A 15,590-nucleotide genomic window follows, 5' to 3' on the forward strand; every position below is an offset into this window, starting at 1 on the left:
TGAATATATGAGGTCATAGTTGTAAAAAATTAAAATTATAGTTGTAAATTGCTTGATGAAATAGTTGTAATTTAATTATTTGATTGATGTAATGTATACTTAATAGAAGTATTATTATCCTTACAATTTAATTTCAAATTACACTCACGAGTCAAGAGGCTTTACTATGATTTTTGAATTTTGCAGAACTTATTTATGAATAAATTTGCTCTATTGGACTAATATATAATTTTTTCTTAAAATTAATTGTCTCACGTGTCTCTAAAAAATATAAAATAATTAGAAAAAATTAATATATGTCCTGTGGAAGCAATTTATTTTAAAATAAATTTTATAAAATTCAAAAATTACAAGCAGGTCTCTTACTTGAGTTTAATTTAAAGTTGGGGTGAAAAGATACTATCACCCTTACCTCTTAAGTTACAATAACAAAGATGCCCCCTACCTAAATTAAACGGTAAGCACGCTCTCTTTATTAGTCCACAATTGCTCACTCTATATCGCTCTTAATTAGTCCAAAATCCATGATTCTTCATCATTATCACAATCAATTGTGATTGACCCTATTTCTCTTTGTCCTTATACTTACTTTACAAGCTAAAGTCTTTATTTGAATCTAACTGTTAAGATTTTATTATTCAATTTAAGTTTTTATCACTTTAAATTTTGGTTTTTATTGTCCAGTATTCAAACTTTTCATAAAAGTTGATAGGTACATGGTACTGGAAGAAAATATATGACAATTTACAAAAGACTTGAACATTTGTAAGTGAATTAAGAAGTTTTATTTATAAATTATAAAGTTATGGTTATAAGTGAATGATATATACAATTTTACTCTACTATTTATAAAACATGAAATATGACTTGTGAATTAAGAAGTTCTACTCGTGAATTATGAAATTATAGTCGTAAGTGGATGATAACTATAATTTCAATCTATTATTTATAAAACACGAAATATGATTTGTGAATTAAAAAGTTTCACTTGTAAATTGTGAAATTATAATTGTAAATGAATAATAAATATAATTTCAGTCTATTGTTTATAAAACATGAAATAGAATTTGTGAACTGAGAAGTTCTACTCATAAATTATGAAATTACAATTATAAGTAAATGATAAATATAATTTTAATCTACAGTTTATAACATACAAAATAAGACTTGTAAATTAAAAAATTTTACATGTAAATTTTAAAGTTACAATTGTAAGTAATTAGTAAATACAATTTTAGTCTATCGTTTGTAAAACATGAAATATGATTTGTGAATAAAAAGTTTTACTTGTAAATTTTGAAGCGACAATTGTACATGATTGATAAATACAATTTTAGTCTACTATCTGTAAAATACGAAATAAGAGTTGTGAATTAAAAAATTTTACTCATAAATTGTGAAGGTACAATTGTAAATGAATAGTAAATACAATTTCAATCTATTATTTATATTTAAGGGGTAGTAGTGTCTTTTCACTCCAACCTGAAATTATACTTAGATCACAAAGGATCTTGTTGTACTTTTTTATTTTCACGGAGAATTATTTTTAAATAAGCTGCTTCAATGAGACTATATGTAATTTTCCTAATAATTATCACATCTCATCATACTTAATTGTCATTTGAATATTTTAAAAGTATTTTTTTTTTTTGGGTTATCCTCCCAAACTTGAAGGTCATTAATTTATTTATTAGGACTTAACTCTCATTCTTTTTATTTAAAATATGTTAGGACAATGAGTAACAGTTAAGTCCTAAAAGAAAGAATTGATGACATTTAGGTTTTCATTAATTTTTTCTCTAAAAACTAAGTTGAAAATATTTATTTAAATAATCACAAATTCATATTTTCTTATTGGAAATAACATAATTAAATTCTAAATGTAGCTCTCAACTTATATTGGATTAATTTTTAAAATTTAATTTTCAAAAAAAATTTGTCGGATCTGTCTTGACTTGATTTCTTTCTTTGGGGATTTTATTATCATTCTCCATTTTTAAAATCCTTGCAATGTGACAGCATTATGGACCACTTGATTATTTTTTTGACCAAAGACCAATTTATTATTTAAATGAGCCTCCGGTTTAGTGCCTATTGGTGTACAAAAATCACACATAGATTAATATTATTGCGGCTACAAGATCAATTTAATCAAAATAATGGAATCATTAGTCACTAGAAGAATGAAAAAAAGAAAAAGGAAGACTCACATCGATTGGGGGAGCAGGGGATAACAAATCGCACTTAAGCTATTCTGGGGCCTCAATGATGAAGTGCCTCAGTTTTAATCAAAATAATAACAATCGTGAATAAGATAAGAAAGAATTAAATGGAATCACCAAAAATTATAAATGGAATCTCACCTTTTACCCCAAAAAAAAAAAGGAATCTCACCTGTGTTAGTAAGCAAGAAAGAAAGAAACCGGAGAGCAAGGGGATGAAGAATCTCGCTTAAGCGATTTTGGAGTTTCAGTGAGGAAGTGCCAATAACAATTATAATAATTGGGTTATATAAATATTGTTTTATTAGTATTCAATTTTTATATTATAATTAATAAATTAATAGAAATTCAAGATTCAATTGTTGGAGCTTGATTTTTATGTCATTTATCCAACGTAATTGTATAATTTACAAAATCTATCCCTAATTCATGTAAAATATATTCAATTAATGTGCTAATAATATTATATTGCCATTAATGATAAAATAAGAAAATTTGTATCATTAAATAGTGGTTTGGAAGCCTAAAGAGACAATTAATACTCCATCTCATCTTTATCATAAAACAACTTTTAGAAAATTTATTTAATCCTTATTATAAGAGACTTGATAGAATATTAATTACACTTTTCTAATATTTTTCTTATTTAAATTCATTACAGGAAATGTGATGCAAATTTAAAATTTTGTTTACATAAAAATAAAATTACAAGTTTATTTTATTTTAAGATAAAATCAATAACTTAATTATTTCTTGTTTCAATCAGATAATTAAAAGTGTTTTATATAAAAATAAGAAAGATTATAAAGTAATTTTTTTCTAAAAAAAATAATTCTAAATTGAAGGGAGTAACAAACAAAACTTATTACTTTTTTTTTTTAATTATGAACATTGAAGCCGATTTCTTGGCCTTTGTGAAACCTACGAGGCCCACACCAGCCAAGCTAAAAAGAAATAATTGATTAAGCATTTTTCAAATGATGCCAGTTTATAATACATGTCATAAACTTGTTCACCCAAAAGTAAATATCAATGACTAAAAAACTAGATTAAACTGGATGATCAAAGACCATCAACTAACTAGGCTAACAGTTCAATCAAACCAACCAAAAAAAAAAAAATACCATTGGCAAAGTTGAGCCAATTTAAACCACTTTGAATCGACGGTCAAACTGAAAACCAAGATCAAATTGAAAACCGAACTGTTAAAAAAATGACATTTAAAAAAAAATTATCAAATTTTTTAAATGATCAATTTTTTAATCATTTAATGTTAGGTCATATCATGTGACTTATAAACTCATGATAAACTTAAAATATTTAATTTTATTTTTAAGCTAAGTAACACATTCATATTTATTTCTTATACTTAAATTATTATATACATATATAATTTTTTAATTTAATTATTATGTTACCAGTTCAACCATTAGTTGGACCATGCAAATCATGAACCTTTGACTTTTTCGGTTCAGTATCGAGTCTGGTTCTGAAAACATTGGTAAATATGACACATTCATAGAAAAACAGTTTACACATGGGAGAAAAAAAAAACCTTCTCAATTATATAATCCGCAAAAAAAAAAAAAAAAACCCAAGATATGAACTTCAAATAATCATATCAGCAGGGGTTACCATTAAAAGTACCAGCTAAGAAATTGAATACGCAAGTCTTTATCATGGGAAATTGAAAGACATACGTGCAAGCATACTTGTAACATTAAATGCAGCAAATCAGAAGAAAATTTCACTTCGAGTTTTGCAGGAACTTATGTGTTAACTTCCTTCATCTACAATGATAATTGATTCGTTACCAATTCCAAGGTCAACGAAAGTTGCCATGTCGTTGTCAAGCAAAAGAGGCAGTGGAGAGCCCTGTAAATCCAAAGACGAATATGATTAAAGCAAGAAATAGAATTTTAACCAAATGCCGAATCACACAAGCTCTCACTAGTCGCAAAGTTATATTGTGATAACCAAACAGCTATCAACATCGCAAAGAGTCCATCACAAATTCACAATCATATTAGATATGTGAGAATAGATAGACATTTCATTACAGAGAAAATTGACGGAGGCTTTATCAACATTTCCTACATCACTTCCACTTCCAGTCAACAATTTGCTTATATATTTACTAAAGCACTGACAAGGACAAACATTAACAATCAAGTATCCAAGCTAAGAATGACTGACATTTATACTAAAGCTAGAGGGGGCGTGTTAATTATGATTTGCTTTTAATTTTAAAGTCAAATTAGTGGCCGTTATATCATGGTTTTGGTTGTCACGTAGTAGGACAGGATATATTTAAAACTCAAGAGCAGTAACTAGGTGAGCTCATTTCATTAATTCCTAATTTACAGGACCTATAGCTCAGGAAGTTGTCCATATGCACTTGTATATATATCTTATAAGCAAACACATCAGCGAAAAATATTCCTCAAATTAATCAAGGGCCTTCCATGAATGTTTTGAGAGCGATGCTTCCGATTTTTAAAAATTTTATCCGGCAATTAAATAAGAAATAGCACAATATTTCAACATGAAAAACAAACCTCTTCTTGAAGATAAAGTTTTAGCTTCACGGACTTTAGCTTAAAGAAGCTTTCACAGAGCAATTTTAGCTTCCCGACCTGAGAAAAATGAGGTAATTGGTAAGGGTTGCCTTACATAGAAAGAACATGATATAGTAGAAAAGTATTTGGGTGTAACTGTTGTTGTTGCCGGTAGTTTCTTCGTCAATTGTGGCTTCTCACCCATGGATGGTCCCACACACTTCAGGGTGATAGCTGCATTAATTTTCCAGAATGTTAAGCATCCATTTTAAGTTCAATAAAAGAAACTCATGCAAAAAGTAACATCCCTACACAAGAATCCTGAAGCCATTGTTTGTGGGCCTGAAGTTCCAGTTGAAGTCCTTTCATCCTCAATTCCGTAAAATTTCTTGAGTTCAGAAAACCTGTAATGAAATCATCAGTAAAACAACTCAATGTGAAGCAAAAATATTGACGAAGAGTCCTTGATGTTCAGGGAATACCAGATTACATGGATAACAGTTAAAAATTAAAACATTTTTCATAAAAGAAAAGCAACTAAAAATTCAGGTCCATCAAAAGGTGTGGAAAAATAAAAAACTCCAAACAGCAGAATGGAGGAGGGAAGGAAATATCACAAGACCTCCCAATGTAAAAGCATTCCAAAACATGTCTCCATGTCAAATGACAAAGTGAATATATAGTTTTTTTCTTTTTTTTTTGGGGGGGGGGTGTCTGTGAGTTATGCAACCTTTTGTCTGATCAACATATGCTGTGTGATAGGCTATGAATACTGTACAACCTGTAGTAAGTATAGAATTGTAGAAACACTAATAAAGCAATTGATAACTAATTGCTAATAAACAATTAATATCATGGTTATCAAACCAAACTTGCGATGAAAGTTTAACATCCGGGTTCCACTTTTCAATTTTCCATAAGGAATGCGACTTTACAATCTAAAACCTTCCCATCCTCCATGATATATTTCATGTTTCCTTTAGAAAAGGTTCCCATGAAAGAATTAGGTCTTTTGGGCATCACATGGGACTCAACCCAACCATGCAGCCAAGTCAGATAGCAGGAAATAGAAAGGAGTGCAAGAGGGAGAGAGCAGGAGGACTGATATAGCTAAACACAGCCCACCGAGCTGTGACCACAAAACCTTAAAATTACATACCTACAATTGAAAAATATAAATTAAACACAGATATGTTTTATAAACCAGATAACCCTAATCATTTTGATCCAATCAGATCTATGAAATGCTTCAGCTGCCCTCAATAATTTTTTGTGAATCAAAATGCTCGGATGGTTAGATCTTTAAACTTCAAATTCATGGCATCAACTGGCTTCGTTAACTGGTTAAATTTACATCATTAAATTGCAAATTCTACACCGTTAGCTGGTGATATTTTATTAAAGCATTCCATACAAATACACAATGAGTTAGCCTGTCATATCTCCATCCCAAGACCATAACCAGAAAAAAGGCCCTACAAAATAGGCATGAATTCACCTGGGATGCTGTTTGATTTCTTCAGGATTAGCAAGAGACCTTGAGATAACCACCCGTACATACCTGCACAAGAGATGTTAGTAAGTAAAATCCAGATCAAAAGCAGCACTACTTCAAAACACTAGAATACAAGTTGCTTGACAAGCATGCAGAATTCATGATAGGAAAGCATGCTTTAGTTGCAAAGTGCACATAGAAACACAAAATTATGAGAATATACCTAATCTCTGAGTCCTTCCTCTCTCGAGGGCTAATCTGTAAGGTAAATAAAATATAAAAACATTAGCCTTCATAACAGAAGTAAATAAAGTAAGCAAATATGGAACAGAGAAATCTACCAAAATTTACCTCACTCCCATTCAGAATCTGAATTTTTGCTAATCTTGCAATCAAAATAAATCGGGAAACTCCACCTCTTGCAGGGTCAGTAATTAAGTTTTCAGAAAGCCTGACATCCTTTAGAATTATTGAAAATAAATAATAAGAACATAAGATATGATCAAACAAAACAAGAATAGCTAGCACAGGATAGAGCATGTCTGTGTGACTACGTGGGTTGCAGAGTCTAGTCGTTATTTTGATGTTTGTTTATAGCTTCATTCTATCTGTAACAAGATAAAACCTGAATAATTTTTAGCTATGTTCAAATGGTATGAGTCTGTGATCACAAGGTTGAAAATTAAAATGATTTGATGACTAGTGGGCATGGCTGGTACTACTAATCATGCTGGCCTTGTACTTAAGTGATCAGAGACATAGCTCTCTCCTCTCTGTTCTCCATCACTCACAGATTTTGATGGGAATGGACTTGGGCCTCAAGTCTTTACATATTATAGGAGAAAGAAGAGTGAGAGATGGGCCTATTTTAATTTATACTAGGAAAAGTAAGAACAAGAGAGGGGAGAGTCCAAGTGGGACTTTAGAGGGCAATGAGGAATTGTATATCTCAGGCCATTAGATGAGAGAGAATCTGGAAACTAAAGGTGACGGTAGGAACCTGAGTAAGGCAGTGAATTTCTGTTGGAGAGTCTACGCCTATTGAATGCATGGGAGTCTTGGTTTATTCCCCTCTTGCTTAGCTAAATTTGTAGTCAATCCTGTGAGATTTATATTCTAGCAGTAGGATCTTTACTAAATAAATAATATAATTCTGGAGCTGAATTCATCATTTTGATATCAGAGCTATTTCAGCAATCTCTCATCACATTCAAAACAAAGCCCCAATTCCCTTTTCTTAGCAATTTCAGCATTTGTGTACTTTTCTGGCAAACTCTTCTTGAAAGTGAAAGTCAGAGGGATGATAGTAGCCTCTGTGTCACCTCCATCTTTGCTTGGGGTTTTGGTATCAGAGTGATGATGATGTTGGGGGGGGGGGGGGGATGGGAATCATGATGGGAGAAATTGAAAGAAGATTCCCTGAGTGGACAATGGAAAAATGGCTAAGAGACGTCGACAAAATGATACAGATGCTGGAGGAAATTGTGAGGATTGTGAGGGAGAAGGAGGAATTAAGAAACACAGTTAAGGAATAAATCAAGGAGAAAATGCTTTAACAGATGTGAAAGAGGAGGAAGAGGCTACTGAGGGACTGCCACTTTCTCTCTTCTCTCCCTTTCGATCACTCAGATTTCAATAATAACATCCACCCACAAATACGAACGGTGGTTGGGTTAAGAGAAAGGAACTCAAGTTCCCTTAAGAAAGGGCGAGGGTTTAAACTTCAACCTTGCAGATGAAAAAAAAAAAAAAAAATACACCCAGGGAAAGTTATGCCCAATTAGCTGCAATAATGCTTGAAACCCAAAAGTATTGAATTTTAGATAATTGCATAAAACAAATCCACCCACAATTACAAAATAGATATTTTCGGAGCATAATAAACACTGGTTGATATGAACTTTACCACCAATTTAGGAAAAAAATTCAATGAGTCAATGGAAGCCATATCCCCAATGTTGTTACCGCCTGAAAGATGAATTCAAAATACTTATAGACAGTTGATACACATTTAACAGTAGGAAGGATGATTATAAGAAATAGTACCAAATTACCTAATAGAAGACATCGCAAATTCTGAAAAGGCTTAGGGCATGTAACTTCCACCCCAGAATGATCAGGATAATGGATGCAGTTCAAACAATTTTTGTTCAAATAAAGCTGCTCCAAACTAAAATCACACCAACATAGAAAATTCAGCAAATTACTAGACTTGAAACTGAGTCTATACAAAAGAATGGTTCTTGGGAAGGAAAAGAACAAAAGAAATGAAAAGGAACTAATGACTCGTGAACTTTCTCTTTTACCAACCTTCTTAACTGAGAGAGCTTCATGATTTCTTCCCATTCAGCTATACAATTATTATCCAAATTCAACAACCGCAACGAATCAAATCCTTGAACCACAGTGGAAGACATAGGCTGAACGGGAAGGGGGGGGGAATTAGAAAAGTAATTTTCTTTATATATTTTTTTAAAGCAGTAGAACATCATAACATAAAACATGAAAGTGAGGATTAAAGTCTAAGGGGAATTTTATCCTTCTGTACAACCTAGAAATAGCACCAACCCTAAACATGTATAGTCAAATTAATTAATCAACTATGTTCGAATGAGTAATGATTTCAATGTCAAAATAGAAATACCCCAGGGAAGATAAGAGAACTTCCATTCCATAGAGTCTCCATCATATGACTTTAACAGACATTATAGTGTGACTCCCCTAAATAGCTGTTTGCCATATACGAAATATTTGCTAACTTCCCTTAATTAGATACAAACGGCAGAGTGATACCAAAGAAGACATCAACAATGCAGTGAGCTACTTGTTTTAGCATTGTAGGATCTAATCTTAACTAACATCAATTTGGCAATATTTTGGTGATGTGTTGGACGTGGACATTTTAATTTTATGCTCCAAGTTGTGAGCTAGCTGTAGGTTGGTGTGTGTGTTCTCAGCTACTCTCTCTCAAGTTATCAACCAATAAGCTGGTTGGGACAAGGCATTTAAAACTAAATAGCTAATCTATGTAAGATATATAACAAGCACCACTAAATTAAAGGCAAGATACCAGTATTGTGCTCATATTATTTCCCATAAGATGTAGCTCTTCAAGTGCTGGCAATGATTGTCCAAGTAGTTGAACCTGCCTAATTAAAAGACAATAAATAAGAATTTTAATAAAAAATTGAGAAAACCTATGAAAGACATAAACTAAGAAACAAGATCAAATCACCTGCACCCAATCTACACCAGTATTATTTAAAACCAGAACATGGATGTTCTTCAGTAATGGAAGCCCTGATGCATATGGTGATATGAAATTATTCGATAAGTTGAGTGTCCCAAGAAGAGGTAACTGCTCGCAAATTGCACCAGCATCCTTTCAAAAGATCATCAACAAGTGAGAAATGCTAATTAATCACCAATCAACATGATTAGTAGCCAATGCACCTTCTGACTTTTCTACATGAAAATCGTCTTTCAAGCATGCAGACCAACTTTTTTTTTTTTTTTGGCCAGTGGTAGGAAAGAAACTAATTGAGAAAAAAAGAGCAGCACAAGGGAGGATGACAAGATATCACCCTACAGACAAACAACAACAACAACAAGCCTTTATCCCACTAGGTGGGGTCGGCTACATGGATTGCAAGATGCCATTGTGCTCTATCATTTATCAAGCTTTTAGGAATATTATTAATTAAGAGAAATCAAAGAAAAGAGAAGAATCTGGTACTTTCTTCAAGGAACCTCTCAATTTAAATGTCATAGGAATATCCAATTGCTATTACTATTATTAAAAAGCTGGCAAAATAACAAACTTGTGTTCGTCCATGTCTTATACTCTTAAATACAACATAGAACTTGAGGCAGTCAAGGAAGGCCAATGTCACAATATAGAGTCATCAAGAAAAGACCAAAGAGAAGAGTAATGTACTGCAAATGACCAATCGTGAATAAACAAATGAAATAAAGTGGTGAATAACATTGGGTGCACTGATAAAGTGAGGCCTTTGAAGATTATATGTACTTGTCCAAGCAAACAGATCGAGGAACAGAACATGCAATGAATGTTCTGAGACAGCCATCTATGCTTATTACAGACATAAAGTAGCAAATCTTATAACTTTTTTGAATTTTGGCTCTTCTGCCTTTGGCACAGAGAACTCAGAGGGATCAGAAAGGTAAAAATTTGAAACAAATGAGATTTGTAATTAAAATAACCCATTACCGCCATACCCTTCAGCTATTCTAAGCAATAACATCATATAAACTAGTACTTTAATTAAAAATATATTCCCAAAAGAAACTAACATAAATAATTGATTCCTATCAGCTGCAATCAGAATATCAAACATGAGGTGGATAATTGCATAAATGCAAGTGCTTCAACTTAAACATACAAAAGTTTCAGCAAAAGAAAAGCATCCGAGCCCAAGCTTCAACAGTATAAATTTGTAAACAAAATTTCTGCCACAAAAAAGTGAGCACAAAACCCTTTTTTAAGACATACCTTCCACTCAGAAAGCAAATTTCCAGTCAGATCAAGTTCTTTCATATCTGCAACAAAAGAAAAATATGAAAAAACAGGTGGATCCAATTGCAAATACGCAGCAAAAAACCAAAAGGGAAAATTCACTTAATGTGTTTCCAAGAAACAGGGGTTTAAGGAGGAAGTGCAGGTTAAATGAGTATCCAGCCCCTATTAACCACTGAAGCATGAGGACAAGGCAACACTGGCCTGGTGTTGGGAAGGATAAGAAAGTGTAATGCTTCACCATAAGTTATCTCAGAGAAAAAAAGCTTCTCCCAAGAGCAAAAAGAGATTAGAACTAGCCCTTGCTGTTAGAGAGGTGATCATAGGCATTGAGACATTGGCACCACTTATTTTCAAGTTTATGAATGTTGCAAAAAGTGAAAAGGTGACATTTAAAGTAACAAAAAGGAGATATCAATTTTTTCCACAAAAAAGGCTTTCAACTTCACAATTTTCTCTTGATATTATTTTTGTGTGTGTGCGCACGCATAACTGCAAGTTGACAATTTTGATTGGACTTCTTTATACGCCCTTTTCTTTCCCCCTTTTGCAAGCAAAATCCAGAGGAATTGCTTACCTATACCCAAAATGCCTAGCAGGATATAAATATAGAGATAGAACAAAGAAAAAGAGCTTCCAAATATAGTTTCAGCTATAAGCATAGTAAATTCCTGATTCTACACTTTCAACAGGATGGAAGATAACTTCCACATTCATTCATCTTAATGTGTGCAATGAAATAAAATGAAATTTTAGAATCGATGTCAAGCTTACTTGGAACTGTAGTATTGATATGACATGGAATCCCAGGGGAACTGATCCCCATATATGATAGTGATGCGCTGGTCAACTCCTCAAATCGACTTAGTTTATCTTTAACTTTATCTTTACCCACAAGTTGTATAGAGACTCGTCTGTTGCTAGCTGAAAGCACATACATTTCATCTGCGAAAAAAGAACATAACAAATTAGTTTTCTGCGTCTTATCAGCATAATAAGAAACTATATACAGAACACAGACTTAAAAGTCAACAGATTATAAAGGGTAGCAGAAAGCTTCAAAATAATATATAAATGGTTGTTATAATGGAAAGTGGTCCCGTGGTTTAATATCATATGAAGTACTAAAACTGTGGACACTTAAGTAACAAAAACCGCTATCAGGCAATCCAAAAGTTCAGTAGAAAGTCAATTAATTAATAGCTGCAAAACTGAGAATTTATCCCGAAAGGTAAATAAATATGAAATCCCAAACACTGCAAAGTTTCCATCAAAATTGATGAATTAGAATTAAGCATTACCCCACTTGTCTTTGCTAGTTCAAGTCATTAACAACTTCATTCAACAACACGACAAGAGAACAAAAGAAGGAAAGAAAAACAGCTTTAACTTGATAGAAGTGGTTTCCTTTCTTTTTTTTTTTTTTTTTTTTGAAAACCAATGTGAGACCACGTTCAATATTTTTTCCTAACATCAACCAAACGATATAAATTTAACAATATAAGAATTTAAATCCCTTATATACCCTCTTCATCTTTAGTAGAGTCGCCCCGATATCTGATTTCAAGAGCTTCCAGTAATGAAATGCCTTGGCTCAAATTCTGGGGACGAACAAATGACCCTGATCTTTCAGACCTAGCATGAAAGTATCGGATCCCTTTGATGGAACCATCATGTTTTCCATCTCCATTGTCCCAATCAACTCCAACCCATGTGCCGGAATGGCCTTCTACAGGCCCCACATACTTAACTGTACCAATTCTCCGCGTATCACCAGATGCGTGTACTCGTTGGCCCACCCAGAATTCAACTCCTGACGGAGGGAAGTCCTCCATCTTGTTAAAACTGGCAACTGATTCCTTTAAAGCTTCTACCTGTGCAGTTTATACGACTTCTACTCATGTCAATTTCATTTATGCCCTACAGGATTTTCTAAAATTTAGTTACACAGGCGAAATACAAAAATCAACAACCATAAGAAAAACAACGCATCGAAAACAAGCAGGAACGAAAAGAAAGTGAGGTTGCGTTGCTGTAAAAGAATTAAGCAAAGAGCGCCCCAATTTTTCGGGAGGGTAGAACCGAAGATAAATGGGAGGAGAGAACAAAAGCACAGCATAAGGAGTGAAAAGACACATTGCACAAATAAGAAAGTTGGTCCTGGTTTCTTTCTGGATTCTCTAACCATCAAGTTACAGCTCCATCAGCACAGTGGACAAATAAGATCTTTCTGAAAGTTTTCCAATATTGGTTTTTCCAATTTCGTCACTGATAAAGCAGTAACTCCAAGATTCATCATTAAATTGCAATCAGAACTCAAGAAGTGCAGCTGAGAGATAAAAACGCTAGCCCTTATTCCTAATCACCTAAACACCAAATGCCACGAGAAAGGAAATAAATCAGCAGCGCCCAGGGCGATGGCGGGTTCGCCACTTAGGCAGCTGATACGAAATAAGAAGAGGAGGAACAACCATAGAGTATACCTCGCCGTCGCTTACTCAACTGTTCCACCGACCCAAAAGATGGACGCCGCTGCCGCGGCGCGAAAGAGGAGAGACGGCTATTTGGGCTGTTGTGGGCGGGGAAGAGGAAGACGACGTCGTATAAGAGGATTAATCATCATTATCATTAATCATTAATATTTATAATTTATAAGACACCTTAATAATTATTATATTTATTTTAATCATTTTATCCCTATTAAATGTTAAGAGCTTATCAAATATTAAATTATTTATATTTAATAAAAGTAAAGTTAAAAAATTATTTAATTTTTAAATAAAATTAATAAAATTTAAAATTTTATTTAATTCTGATAAAAATATTAAAATAATTTATAAATGAAAGTAGAGAGAGTAAATTAAAAACTAATCTTTTGCCGTGACAAGCAAAACATACGCACCTCCTCTTCCAGCTATTCCTCTCTCTCCGCTAAAAAAATATTTAAATAAATCGGATGCATTAATTCATTTATACTGGGCTTGCAAAGAAAAATAGGAATAAAAAAAAATGAGTGAAAGAAAAAGTGAAGGGATGCAATTTTCTCTCATTTTGCTTGGCTAAGTGAGAGAAAACAAGAATGAGATAAAAGTTATTAATTTTATATGAATAATAATAACCTTATTCTTTATAAAAATATTTATATGATAAAATTTAATATTTTAATATATTATATATAATAATTTTTATCATGTATTATTGACTGAACAAAAACATAATTAAAAACTATTTTATCCAATACTGACAAAAAATTATTTTATCTAATTTAAAATTTTATTTATTAAATTATTAAATATATAATGATATTAAAATTTGAAGCTACAATCAGACATAAAATACTTAGCTGAAAATTTAAAATTAGCATTTGTCTACTTAGTCTAAGAATTAAATATATTATTTGTTTAATAAAAGTTCATGATCAAAATATAATTACACAACAAATATCATAATAAAAATATATGGAAGCAAGAGGCAGCAATAAAAAAATTGGTGAATAAATTTGAAAATGAAATTTTTTTCTAAAATCTCTTCATATTAGAAAAGAAAAGTCAAAGGTAAAAATATATGGGTCTCACATGATATTTTCTTCCCACTTTTCTCTCTCTTTTACTTTTTTCTCAATAGCCAAGCAGGAGAAAATGTTGTTTTCTCTATTTTTTCATGATATTTTTTTATTCTTGATAAGTTAGTAGCTGCTCCACATGTTTTGAAATCAACTAGAACAGCGTGAGTGGCAAATAAAGATAATGATTTTATATATACAATAGGTTGCGTTTGGTTTGAAAGAAGGGAAGAGAGGTGAGGGGAGGGAGGAGGAGGGGAGGGGCTCCCCTCCCCTCATTTGGTAACATGGAGGGGAAGGGAAATTTTTTAAGATTTCCCCTCCCTTCCCCTCCCCTCTCTTCCCCTTAACCAAACAAGTCCTTAGAATTACTAATGTATCATGCCAAGATGTAATGTTTTTTAATTACCCATTGATTTTAGGTGCATAACTGGTAGGTCACTTTTTAACAGACCAAAAGGTTGGGGTTATTGATCACTAGTCCTTCAAGAAAATTTTTGAGCATTAAAAACAAGCGCGAGCTTCATATATGAAAAGTTCCTATAATGGACTACAATACTATTGCGTCAAAGAATATTACTTTGCATCATATAAAGGCCTTCACATGTCTTGCATTCCACCCAATAGAGAGAATCGTGGTTGTTGGTGATGAATCTAGAAGTATTTTAATCCAAAGAGGATTTGATACATAAAAATTTTTAATTAGTAGGGGAATAGTGAATAGCAGATTAGTTGATGATGAGGAAGAAAAACTTAGGGTCAAGGACAATGATGATGTTGAATCATGTTCCACTTGGCATTGGCACCCTTCAAGAGTGATGTTTCTCTCTTTTTCTTCACATGGAGCTTATTTGTATTCAGGTATGTATCTTATGGTATAAAAGGTACTCCCTGCATGTGGAAAAGTTTTATGGATTATTATTATTATTGAATCAAGTAGCTTGTTGTCTTATTTGCCAGATTTAGGATGTTCTTAAAAGTCAAAATCATTTAATCTAATGCAAGCTACTTCTCGTATGGCTTGTCCAATGTTGTTTGATGATTCACATTACAACATCCACAGCCGTTTGGCACTCCATATGACTTCATACATGTCTTTGAGTTTCAAAGTTTTTTCAGAGCTTTCCGAGTAATGAATAATTTTTTCTCTACAAAAGCAATACAAAATATATTTAGCTAGATGTTCATCAAAAGTATAATTTGTTGTTTTTATTGC

General features: G+C 32.4%; 1 protein-coding gene across 5 annotated transcripts; it reads right to left on the reverse strand.

Annotated features, from left to right (window-relative positions):
* Nucleotides 1-3,822: 3,822 nt before the first annotated feature.
* Nucleotides 3,823-13,410, reverse strand: LOC129309095 (tubulin-folding cofactor E). 5 transcript variants are annotated; one of them, XM_054950467.1, is made up of 16 exons: nt 13,296-13,410; nt 12,338-12,732; nt 11,587-11,757; nt 10,789-10,835; nt 9,511-9,657; nt 9,346-9,420; nt 8,586-8,695; nt 8,330-8,445; nt 8,182-8,243; nt 6,627-6,734; nt 6,499-6,533; nt 6,279-6,341; nt 5,093-5,184; nt 4,938-5,014; nt 4,781-4,858; nt 3,823-4,097 (listed from the first exon to the last, which is right to left on the reverse strand). In XM_054950467.1, the coding sequence occupies exons 2-16, from the start codon at nt 12,645-12,647 to the stop codon at nt 3,999-4,001; spliced, it is 1,590 nt and encodes a 529-aa protein (XP_054806442.1). In that variant the 5' UTR covers nt 12,648-12,732; nt 13,296-13,410; the 3' UTR covers nt 3,823-3,998. The 5 variants fall into 5 exon arrangements, with proteins under 5 accessions (XP_054806442.1, XP_054806445.1, XP_054806443.1 ...); XM_054950470.1 differs by having other exon boundaries at nt 12,338-12,686; nt 13,296-13,387; XM_054950468.1 differs by having other exon boundaries at nt 12,338-13,178; nt 13,296-13,314.
* Between the last annotated feature and the right edge of the window lie 2,180 nt (nt 13,411-15,590).

This window comes from Prosopis cineraria, unplaced genomic scaffold (genome assembly GCF_029017545.1).
Source record: "Prosopis cineraria cultivar Desert tree isolate PC_DT_omini unplaced genomic scaffold, ASM2901754v1 PC4, whole genome shotgun sequence".
NCBI lineage: Eukaryota > Viridiplantae > Streptophyta > Magnoliopsida > Fabales > Fabaceae > Prosopis > Prosopis cineraria.

What these genes read in the sequence shown, in the direction of transcription:
- LOC129309095 (XM_054950467.1), bottom strand. Translation starts at nt 12,647, where the DNA reads ATGGAGGACTTCCCTCCGTCAGGAGTTGAATTCTGGGTGGGCCAACGA. An exon ending in ATTTGCTTTCTGAGTGGAAG is followed by an intron (nt 9,658 to 10,788) that starts GTATGTCTTAAA and finishes ATCTTTTGAAAG; the next exon opens with GATGCTGGTGCAATTTGCGA. An exon ending in ATTTTTTTCCTAAATTGGTG is followed by an intron (nt 6,735 to 8,181) that starts GTAAAGTTCATA and finishes ATAATTCTAAAG; the next exon opens with GATGTCAGGCTTTCTGAAAA.